Genomic DNA, 12,548 nt, shown 5'->3' on the forward strand with positions numbered 1-12,548 from the left:
TGCTCCAGCGCCACTTTGTCCACCACAAATCCCATTTCATCAGACCCAGGATTGAATCTGGGCTGCTGCGGTGGGAAGCCAGTGGCTAACCGCTTGAGCTATGGCATGCCCCTTTCCTTGAGGGTAAAGCAGCTGGTGTGTGAAGCTGACCACTCACCTCCAACTAGTCTATACATCCACTTCCCCATACGCCTTCATGGTGTAGTGTTTAATTAATTAAGCACAGGGACAACTTTACCTTTTATCTTACCTTGTATTCCGCATTAAGTAAGACTCATGACATTAATATCCAGTGTATGTACATAATTCTTAATTTTACACAACCCAAACAGTATAAAATAAATATTAGCAATAACATGAAGAAGATTAATAATTTAAAACAAACTCATATCAGAAAGAATTTAGTTAAAAAAAAACACTTGCCTCATGAAAAACTGAAGATGGCAAATGAAAGTTTGCCAAAACACTGGGAAGCCTTCAACATTTTATGCAGTGCATTCTTGAAAGCCTAAGTCACACATTTATTGGTGCTCTGATGTATGCAAAGCTCTGGTTTGTATGTGTTTTTGAAAAGCACTCACCTTAAGTTTGGTCTTCAGAGAACCCATACGGTAGACTATTGTAGTGCCTAGACGAGCTATAGAGTTGTTCTCTTCTTGTTTTGCATGCAGCTGACGCAACAGGTTCTCTTGCTCTGCTACAAGTTCCTCTGCAAAGGTCATAGCCCTCTGAAGCTGTCTCTTTGATGCATCTCGTGAGACCTGACAGGTAACCAGTTGATTCTGCAACTCCTCACACCGGTGCTGTGTCCTCCTGAGATGTTAATTGAAACATGGTGAAGTAAATCACAGGGCCATATATGGGCCCAGAAGGATCTACATTCACACACTATTTGAATTCTCTAATGGTTCCTTCCATTACTTTTAACTATTAAGCCAAAACTTTCTGTTATTACTGCTAATTTCATGGTAGAGGACCTTCCCTGCAAATCTTATAGGTACTAAGCTGGCCAAGAAATTACCTGCTTTATAGTACCTGAAAGTTATTTACTGACTTAAAAAAGGCTCACCACTGGAACCTATTCTGAGCCAGTTCAATCCAGACTGCACATTCATATCCCATTTTCTAAAGACCAACTTAAAAATTACCTCCTACCTGTGCCTACCTTTCCACCTTTCCAAGTGGTCTCTTGAATTTTCAGCAAAGGAAATTGTAAAATTGCAAGAAACGATATAAACAAAAGATCTGCAGAGACAAGAACAAACATTAGGTTATCAGTTATGTGATGGTTTACAAGGCAATGAGTCATGTGACACTACCTAGCATGTGCAAGCTCTCCCCTGCTCCTACATTAGTTGCCTCAAATAAATGGAGGTTACTTTCCGAATATCCCTCGTATATGATGTAGGCCAAGAGTAGGTACTTAAGCACAGTGTAGACTCTCAGTAGTTTCAAGTTGGAATTCAAGTTTCAAGTTCAAATTATGCTAAGATATAACATTCTTGTTAGCCTACTTTCCTCATTTTGAAGGAATAAAAGTAGGTTTATGAGATCACCTTGCTGTTTGTGTGTATCCTTTCCTGTCAACTTTTGATTGCCTGAACCACTCTTTGTGAAACTTGGTATATAATATCATGGCACCTGAGCCCATCTCAATGGTGTACTTAATAAATCCCTCCCTTGTGTATATCCCACCTACAGTTGCTAGGCAACAGCTCAGTAGACATGTTCCTGTGGCAATGAATACACACAATAGAAGAACTGTTAGAGATGCTGTTTTCTATATGGTCTGTGTTGTATCAAAGGAGAGTCTGTGGGTTTGTCTGTGTATCCTCCTGCCTTTGCTAGGGAATGGTTTGGGAATCACATTCCTGCAGCAATGAAGAACTGTTGGAAATATCATTTCCTATGCAGACCATGTCATATCAAAGAAAGCAGATGATTAGTTTTTACCAGGACGTCTTGTTTTTATAGGAAAAATTCTGTTAAGAAATCAAATTTATTTGTATGTCGCAATTCATAAATACAAACTGACCCATTGGAAAGAGACTGAAATGTAGAACAAGAAATTGTGGGAGAGACTAATCTCCTACTTTCATTTCCCTGTAATTTAAGCATCTGATATGATAGGTAGAAAGAAAACTTAAGTATACATGTGCAGTGAAGTCAATACAATAATACTGTCTGGGAGGCTAGAGTGCTAGTCATACTGATGGGAGCAATTAAAAGGTATACTGTTGAGATGGCCTCAGATGGCATAATACATATAACAAGTATCATGAAGAATGGTTTGGGTATTCAGATCAAATTAAGGTTATTACCTCGACAATCTGAGAGGCTGCAGTGTTGGTATTATTAATGCGAACGATTTCTGGTGTCTGCCACTGAGATGATCTCAGATGGCATGGCATATACATGCCAGGTCTCATGACAATCGGTTTGTGCATTCGAGTAACATTAGGGGTATTACTGTATCAACAATTTGAGAGACTACAGTGTTGGTATTACTGATGAGAGGAATTTATGAAGTGTGCCACTGAGATGGTTTCATCTGGCATGATATACATACCAAGTTTCATGAAGATTGGTACAGGCACTTAAGAAATATTAAGGTACTGCATAAGAAATTTGAGCGGCTGTAATGTTGGTATTACTGATGGAAGGGATTTATGAATTATGTCGTTGAAATGGGCTGAGGTGCCATGATATATATATCAAGTTTCATAAAGATTGGTTCAGGCATTCGGAAGTTAGTAGGTGGCATACACATACATACACACACACACACACACACACACACACACTTGCAAGAAGGAAGCTGATCTCATAAGTCTATTTTTATTTTTATATAGACAAGTATATACACACATGTAGTAACATATGGCATAAAAAGAATGTCACTACATTACACGAACATACTTGAGCAGCTTGTCGAGTGTCTTAACTTGGATCTGTAGTCGACTGTTTTCAGTTGTCGCATTAACAAGCTGCACCTCCAGATGAGGCTTCTGTGACTGCAGCTCCTGAACCTGGGTTGTCAAATTGCTCTTGTCTCCCTCATATTTAGTCTTCAACTCCTCAAGCAACCTGTAAGTAAAAAGAAAAGTATAGCTATCCCTGTACCAGGCCCTGAAGGCCCAGAGGGTTGTGAGATGTTGAGGGTCCCACACTATCTAGACAATCAGCTCGAAGATGGCGGTAAGGTCAAGCAACCTGTAAGGATTCAATATTTCAGGGCACATATACGAGTATGCAGTTTACTTGCGTCTCTGTGATTTTACTGTTCTGCACATTTTGTAGATGCACAATTAATCTGTAAGACGTATTCCAATTAGTGTTGATGTAAGTACAAATGTCACCTCAGGCAAAGAGAAATTCTGTTCCCCTCACAAAATTAAAAACAGATAAACTTTCTCAAAGCACACAAGATCTCTGTATAAGAAACTAACTTTTTCCATGCCTGAAGGCACAAGGAGGGCTGGAAGACCCAATGTAAGATGGCTGATTACTAGGGTCCGGATCTTTATGCGCTAAAAACACTTAAAATATGAACTAAAAACACTTAAAATATGTGCTAAAAAGCAGGAAAATATGCACCAAAAATAAAACAATATGCACTTAAGAAACAGGTCACTTTATTCAGACTCACCTATTTACACGTATCATTCACTGCAGAAAGTAGCATCACAATAGGCAACTGGAAGTTTTTCAGTGTTTTCTGGAGACAAACTATGTCCATTGTCGGTCAAAATGAGTTTATAGGCTGAGAATAATCTTTCTACATCAACTGACGTGATTGGACAGTATTTATACACTGGCGCCAAAGGTTCGGAACATTCATCTGGCAAAGATACCCTAATTCCACTCAAGTACTGACTAATGGAGTGAATCTTTTTTAGTCCTGGGTTAGATTTCAACACCTTTTCTAACTTGAATTTAATCTTCTCCCCAATTTTGCCTGGAGCGGAATTCGGTGAACAAGTTGCTTTCTGAACGAGTTGAAGTGAGTCATGAAGGAGTGCACCGCAAGATTCTAAGCTCTCAATCGCTTTTGAAACTGTAGAAAAATGTGCATGGATAAAATTCACATCTTGATAAACAGTATCACTTCCAAGCACCACTGTTGCTTCACAGACACATGCACACTCATCTTCAAGTATTGTAACCACCTGTTTTACTTGATTGAAATTCTCCTGATAAAATGAAACTGCGGATAACCATGTCCCCCACCTAGTTAGGACAGGTTCAGGTGGCAGAGGAACCTGAGGCAGGCAATTTTTGTAGAACTGGACATGAGCTGGTGCTTTCAGAAACAGTTTTTTCCCACTTGCAATTAATTCGCTAACAGCTGGAAACTATGCGCATATTTTTTCTGCAATATGGTGTAATCCGTGCGCTAAACAGGTTACGTGTATAAGATTTGGATAAAATACTTGTAAGGCCTTTGGTGCTTTCAACATATAGGAAGCTGCATCTGTGAGTACTACAAGCACCTTACAACAATTATTCTCAATTTCAGATGGCCATGGTAGTCGCAGAGAATCATTTAAAAATCTTGTTATTGTGCTATGGTTGGTTTTCTCTAGTACTTTGCAAGCAAGAAGATGAAGTTGCCGGGTTTGTCTGGATCTAGCTGACCAACTACAAAATTTGCAATGTATCGGCCACATAAATCGGTTGTCTCATCCACTGATATCCAGACACAGTTCCCTCCGATGTCAGAACGGATTGACTCCAGAGTAGATTCATACAGCAAAGGTAGATAATTTCTTCTAAGAGTTGATTCATCTGAGTTTTTTTTTAATTACACAATATTTCTCCAGAAATGATTGCAGAACTGGATTGCTTAATTTATTCCATGGAATGTTGCTGCAGACTAAAACCTTACAAAGATCGGCTGAAAATGTATTAACAGAGGACTTGGGTTTGACCTGTGTAAGAAGTAGTTGTTGTGGTGTGCTGTTCTTCTTCCCCTTCTTTGCCGTAATATGTGTAGTCGTTCTTGAGTGTTGTTCAAGTTGAAATTTCTTTTCATATTTTACTTCCTTTGCGCACACTTGATTGTACACGACACTGTCTGTTGAATAGTCGCTATTATCAGACACCCACTGAACTTTTAAATATCTACTGCTGCACTTTTCTTTAGGCATTTTCAGACATCAACACTTTTTTGATGCAGACTATTAAAGTAAAGAGTAACACATTAACTGAAGAGACTTCTCTCGAGACCAACCCTCTGATGCTACTGTCTGCTGTGGTGGTCAAAGAAATGCAGGAAAACCCCACCCCCTCCCTTTCGAAATAGCCAAGCTATCTGCTTGTATTGTAAGTGATAAAAGTGCTGTTACTCAGAGAGTTGAGAACAGCAACTGGCAAGGGATGTCCAAAACACAGGCAAAACCGATTTTGTTGGAGAACATTGAAATTATCCTTAATTCCAAACATATATGCAGAAATATGCTCTTACATTTAGAATATGCAATAACGACCAAAAACCCTCAAAATGTGCATTTGCATATGCATTTTCAAAAAATCCGGGCCCTACTGATTAGTGTATATCAAGATCTCATATTCCCTGGTGTATGAGGATTGAAAACAAAGGTGCTGAACAGGAACCTATGGAGGATGATCGTGGAGGAGGACAAGAACCACACATGGTTGAAGTGCCAGAAAAGAACAAGAAAATTACTCAAAACTTGGTTAGAGTTAATAACACAGAATTTTGAACCACTCTGAAGAAATCTGTCATTAGGTTTGTAATTTTTAAAAGTGCTTAATTTATTTTGCTGTGTAACACATTTACATAACAGCCAAAAAATGGTCATAACATGAGGAATTATAATCAGAAATCAATCTGGATAAAAAAGGGAAAGGGTTTGTAAAATGTGCTCCTCCTAAAATTGTGCCATCCCAGGCTTCACTTCATTCATCTACGCTGTCACACAACCCCTGATTTCAGTACATCTGAAAATGGAAGCTAATGAAGATAATGAATGGGCCACTAAAGTCAAAGTCCAGGCATGTAGGAGCCAGGATGCCTCTAGAAAAATTCTGAATGTCTGTAATATTACATTACTTTTGTGTAAAGGCACTGCAATGTAATATCCTTCATGAACTCAAGTCTCCTGCATTATCCAAAATACATAGATAAAAAATTGGAACAGATTACTTTAAGTAATAATATCAGTCCAATCCAATAAAATCAGAATAAAACACTAATAAATTGGGCCTATATTCTGGACAGTGTAGCAGCCTGCTCACTCACCAGATACAGCCTTTTTCTGTTCTGTAAACTTGAATAAAAGCCTTGAAAATTGAAAGTTTTGATGGTGTGGTGGAAAAAATTTAACACATTGTAATAGTTCAGCTTTATGTGGTTACAAGCACAGAATCTTGGAGATGCTTGCAACATTGGCAGGAACACTGTAATAAATGTTTACATGCTGAGCGAGTACATTTTAACTTTAAATGTCCGAAGTGCCCCATTCGGGCCAGTGATGAGTAAGGTTGTCGTGGCCAAAGTACCCCGTTTTGGCCAGTCAGGCATTTAAACTCCACTAGTGGAAGTGCGCGCACACGTCGATAGTAGAAGCGCATGCACAGTCCTAAATATTTATTTTTAAATGTAGTAATTACCAGACTGACTTGAGTAAAACCCTAATAGAGGAATTAAAATGATACCTAAGTGAAGAACAACAAAAAGAGTATATGTATGAGTTATGCCCAAACTCATCCACGAGCCAGTACTTTTATTGCAGATTCTGGAGATTAATGTGTTAAAAATATTGTAACGTGTTTAGCCACTGAAGACGCCGTTCAGATTGTTAATTGGTTTATTTAACAACCTACAAGTCTTGGCTACAATTAATTATAACACTGTTACGGGTTTCCACGCTTTACAAACCCTACACACAAATCTCTTCACACTGTCCTCAGTAGTCTACATGTATTCACAGTACGGGAGCAATACAAGTCTCTCTGTATTACACACTCCCAATTACACAATTACTCATGCGTCCGGTTCTTCTTTCCGCGACTGCTGCTATACTCCAATTACTCGCTTCATAGGCTGCTACACTTTAACTGTGCTACTCCTGATCACACACTCTTTAATTGCTCACTGTGGCTAGATTCCAACTCAACTCGCAGGCTGCTGCCTTGGGAACTGTCTCCGGCGACGGCTACATTTCAACTCGACTCAACTCAACTGTCTTCGCAGCCTGTGCGGTTCTCTTATAAACCCTCAGCTGGACAATGGGAAAACGCCTTGCTTCCTTGTTGCCTACACGCTGTGTTTGCCGATAGCCTAGCAACGCTGTTGGGAGTTGCTTACGGCTACGTAGCAACTGTGGCATCCCGTGTTATGTCACCCGCGGGGAGAGATGGGGTGTTGACTGGCTTTGCTTAGCAACCGCTGTTTACTTGCTTTGCATAGCGACCAGCGTGCTGGGACTCAGCTCACTTCGGCTCCGCTCGGCACGTCACCGCTGGCGGGGGGGAGGGGTGTCCTCCATAGTGCAACACCTCATACTGCTCCCTCCTTAAGGCTGTTCGTCCCGAATAACCTAACGGTGCACCCCCATTCCTTTTCTTCCAAGGATGTGCTTGGTGGGTCTCCTATTGTTTCGGCTACTCCTCGCAGCGACTATTATCTGGCCGTTACAACCACTCTCCTCTTAAGACCAGCTCATCTCGAGCGGTTTCCTGCTACGTGCCCGAAGATCCAGTTGTATCACATTCGTCGCTCATTCAGTCTTCATTCATTTTTGCTAGGGAGGCCGGTGCTCCTACTACCGGTTCCCCCCATACGGGCTGTTTCCCTTTTTTCGTTTTGGAGGAGGTTGACCCCTCCACAGTGCCCAATCCTTGTTTACGTCTTCCCTGAGAAGTTCTTTACGTTGACGTAACAGCACTTCAGGTGTGGTCCGCACTTCCTGACGTCGTCGTTCCTCCTGGTCTTCCAGCCGCTTACTGGCATAACCATGCCCACTGCTGATTTCTGTACACTGCTATGGGCACCCCGCAATTTTTGAGGCTCGTCATGAGGCTGCTTGCAGAGACGGTGTAGACAATTGTCGACAGCTAATTCCTTTCTCTGGCATCCGAAGGTTCCCTGGGTAGTTGCCTTCTTGAAGGCATTTCTCCAACGTCGTGCCACTGTTGCATGACGGGATACCTTCCTGCAGGTGGCAGCCAACTTCTTCTGGGGTCCACAATTTCCCCATGTCAGATTCTTCATATTCCGCTGGTTTCAGTCCCTACGCTTTTTCTGCTTCGGTTCTCTGACCGGCATTACTTCGGCGTCTTTTACGGGTACCTCTCGTTATTCTGCCGCCTCAGGTTTCATGTCCACTGAGGCCGGCTCTTCTTCTTCTGGACATGCCTCCATTTCTCGGCAGGCCATCGTCACTCCGACCGGTATCACTATGGGGACCTCTTCTTGTTGTGCCGCCACAGGTTTCGTGTCCACTGGGGCCGGCTTTTCTTCTTCTAGGCATGCCTCCATTTCTTGGCAGGCCATTGTCACTTCCCGTGTCTCTGGTTGAAATGCGGACACCATCTCCATGTGGCTGGTTCCCATTTTTTCTCGCAAGGCAGCCGTCCTTGCTTGGATAGCTTCAATTTTATGTTGGAGTGTCTCATCCAACTGTGACCACATAGATTGCATTTCGGCCTTCATTTCTTCCTTGTCAGCCTTCCTATCGGCCGCCGCCTTTTCTTGGTTGGCGTCTAATTTGGCCATTAAATCTTCTTGATGGGTTTTCATGTTGGTGTCCATTCTTGCCAGCATTTCCTCTTTGTCTTTCTTCCTATTTGCCTCCATTTCTTCCTCCTCCGCCTTCCTTTCTTCCTTGTCAACCTCCATATCGGCCTTCATCTCTTTCAGCATTTCGAATAGTTTTTCCATTTTCATATGGCAACACTGTAAACACAGACTTCAGTCTTCAGTTCAAATTGTGGTGTGTTTATGTTTGTAGACAATTCTGACACCAGTGTAACGTGTTTTGTTACTGAAGACGCCATTCAGATTGTTAACTGGTTTATTTAACAACCTACAAGTCTTGGCTTCAATTAATTATAACAATGTTACAGGTTTCCAAACTTTACAAACCCTACACACAAATCTCGTCACACACCCCTCAGCAGTCTACACATATTCACAGTATGGGAGCAATACAAGTCTCTCTGTATTACACTCCCAATTACACAATTACACATGCGTCCGGTTCTTCTTTCCGTGACTGCTGCTATACTCCAACTACTCGCTTCATAGGCTGCTACACTTTAACTGTGCCACACCTGATCACACACTCTTTAACTGCTCACTGTGGCTAGATTCCAACTCAACTCGCAGGCTGCTGCCTTGAGAACTGTCTCCGGCGATGGCTACATTTCAACTCGACTTAACTCAACTGTCTTCGTAGGCTGTGCAGTTCTCTTATAAACTCTCAGCCGGACAATGGGAAAACGCCTTGCTTCCTTGTTGCCTAGTCGCCGTGTTTGCCGATAGCCTAGCAACGCTGTTGGGAGTTGTTTATGGCTACATAGCAACCGCGGCATCCCGTGTTACGTCACCATGGGGAGAGACGGGGTGTTGACTGGCTTTGCTTAGCAACCGCTATTTACTTGCTTTGCATAGCAACCAGCATGCTGGGACTCGGCTCACTTCGGCTCCGCTCGGCAAGTCACCGCTGGCGGGGGGGGGGGGGGTNGGGGTGTCCTCCATAGCACAACACGTCACAACATATAGTAAAATTCGATGTCTATACCTTCTTTGTTGTTATCTGCTTGATGTCTATATAGGCTGAAATGAATCTACAGTATTAGATTTCACTACGAACACACAGAAAACAGATCACACTTTGTATCGCAGCCACGATGCAGCTGTCTGTTCATGTCCACAGAAAGGGCAATAATCTTTTGCAGCTATAACGGAAGGTCTTAGCACTGAAGAAGGGACCCCTCTAGCTATTTCTTGAATAGCCATGCTTTCATTCTTCTGTCATTTAGTCAAAAGATTTGAAAATCTGAAGAGTGTAACAAAGATGTAAGGTTTTCCAGCAGAGAACCAAATTATTTTATTGCTTCCATATGTCTTATGGCACCAGGGACTGCTAAAATTTGTCAAGTGCTACAGAGACAAATTTATAATGCAGAATAACTCTGTGAAGAACTTGGAAACCAATTTTACAGTACGCATCAAAATTAAAAGAAAAAATTGAAAACAGAGTATAACTTTTTGTATAAAAATTTTCAGATCTTCCCTTGTAATATCCGACACTATGTTCCTTGCTGATAGAAACAAAGTTAATTCCATCCATTAATCATAAAAATTGTGTTAGACACAACATTTTTAAACACAATGCTTAAAATTGTTTAAGTGCCCTAACAGGAACGGACCACCTCGTGGTACTGTAGTGGTTGAGGGGCTATGCTACAAGCTGGAAGGTCGCGGGATCAAGTCCTGATGAGGTGATTGGATTTTTTCAGTTGACCTAATCCTTCCAGCCCCACTAGGCCCCGGGCTTTAATCAGCCTCTAACAGAAATGAGTACAAGGACTTAATTAAATACTTTTCCTGGGGGTAAAGCGCAGTCAGCGCGTAAGGCTGACAACCTTACCGCCATCTTTGAGCCGATTGTCTAGATAGTGTGGGACCCTCAACGTCTCACAACCCTATGGGCCTACACAGCCTGTTACAGGGATAGCTTTACTTTACTTTTTACTTTAACATGAACGGACATTTGAAAGCAGAGTAGCAATGTGCATTTAAATGCACACCAGCAGCAGGCATTTAAATAAACTCTGGCAAGCCCAAGCTTACCACAATATCAAAAGCCAGGCGTTTAAAGGTTAAAGGAGATTAACCTCCCAGTCACTGTCTTTCCCACCTTCTCAGAAAATGTAATGCTCTCATGTTGCCCTTGTATTCTCAGCCAACTGAAAAAAGCATGCTGACCACAGGTGACTAAAGAGATGGAGCTTAAGATATGAATTCAGTCTCAATACTTTTTGACCAGGTCTTATAAAATAAAAGAGCCAAGTGTATGCTATACTCTATACTCATCTTGCATCAGAAATCAAATAACTATGAGATAGGGCTAAAATTTATTTTGTACAATTCAAATATTAACACTGGGAATTGAATATGAAACAACATTACAATAAATTCTCTGGAGCATTAATTATTATTCAAATTCATACATCTGGGCATGACAGTAAGAAATCAAACTTGCATCCATAAAGATGCAAAATGCAAAATAAACTTGGGAAATGCTTACTGTTGTTCAGTTCAGAATATTTTTACTTTCCTGTCTCCCATTTAAAACCTAAAGAGTAAGGCATGGTACAAAAAAACATCATTTTTACTGCTGTTTTATGTGAGTATAAAGTAAGTTTGGTCTCTCATTCTAGGGGAAGAACATAAGAATGAGGTTGTTTAGGAACAAAATGCTGAGGAGAATATTTGGATGTAAGAGGGAGGAAAAACAGAATAATGGATGTTATAGAAGCAGGATGTGAGAGTGTGGACTGGATATAGGGTATGGTTTAGGCAGGCTCCTGCCATCATGGTGATGAGCCTTTAGGTTACACAAACGGTGGGAAATTTCTTCATCTGAAGAAGACCTATGACTTCCTCAAGGACTCTGATCCATGGGGTTCATCACTTATGGTAAAAAGTAAAGTTGTCCTTGTGCTCAACTAATTAAGCATTATGCCATGAGGGCATATGGGGAGTGGATGTATAGATCCACATTTTTCTTGACCTCAGCACTAGTTGGAGGTGAGTGGTAAGCTTCATGCCCCAGCCGCTTTACCTCCAGGGAAAGGGCCCCCAGTACCCATTGGATAGGTTGGGTGGACCACAGATGACATGGAAAAGTGAAAATTTTTGCCTCACAGGGACTCAAACTCCAACTCCTGACCTCCAGCCCATAGTCAGTCACTATACTGTCTGAGATATCCCAGCTCATGGGGTTCATTACTTAAACATAATAATTACCTTCTTTAAGGAAAACAATAATTCACTTCTAAAGTTCTTTTTCCAGTGAAAAACTTACCGCCTACACTCTGAAACAGATGCAGAATGTACAGAAAATGGAACTTTGCTGTCAGCATCTTTCTTCAAATGATCATATTCCTCTCTGAGTACTGAATATTGGCCTTTTAAGGTCAGTAATTCCCCTCGATACTGGTGAAATTTATTCACCAACATTTCGTTGTCTTTTGTCAGCTCTGCAACTGAATGAAAAAACAGACATGATGCTGACTGGCAGCAAGCAGTGTACTGTAAGAAATGTTCATGCTAAGTAATCCAGCCAACCCTGAATTAATTTGATTCACTTAATTATTCAACACAAGCTATCTCAGAGCTGAGACACAGAACTGTCTAGACATGTGTTGCATACACTCTGTGTTCTAAATTATGTACAATTTTTCTAAGTGTAAAAAGAATTCATTTGAAACATTTTTAGATTTCTGGACATCTAGAAACAACGAAGGTTTTAATCAAGTATGGTACGTGGAATGTAAGAAGTCTGTATAGG

General features: G+C 41.2%; 1 protein-coding gene across 6 annotated transcripts in view; it reads right to left on the reverse strand.

Annotated features, from left to right (window-relative positions):
- The window catches only part of LOC111872090 (centrosomal protein of 89 kDa), a 46,454-nt gene that overhangs the window by 11,498 nt on the left and 22,408 nt on the right, over positions 1–12,548 (reverse strand). For all 6 annotated transcript variants that reach the window (XR_004513863.1, XR_004513865.1, XR_004513864.1 and 3 more), the window contains exons 7-9: positions 12,063–12,243; positions 2,920–3,087; positions 582–813 (exon numbers count right to left, since the gene is read on the reverse strand). Coding sequence is in view for 3 of the 6 variants with exons in the window: in XM_023865639.2 (XP_023721407.1) it covers positions 582–813; positions 2,920–3,087; positions 12,063–12,243 (581 nt within the window). In the remaining 3 variants the exon portion in view is untranslated. The remainder of the gene's footprint in view (positions 1–581; positions 814–2,919; positions 3,088–12,062; positions 12,244–12,548) is intronic.

This window comes from Cryptotermes secundus, unplaced genomic scaffold (assembly GCF_002891405.2).
Source record: "Cryptotermes secundus unplaced genomic scaffold, Csec_1.0 scaffold356, whole genome shotgun sequence".
In the NCBI taxonomy this organism is placed as follows: domain Eukaryota; kingdom Metazoa; phylum Arthropoda; class Insecta; order Blattodea; family Kalotermitidae; genus Cryptotermes; species Cryptotermes secundus.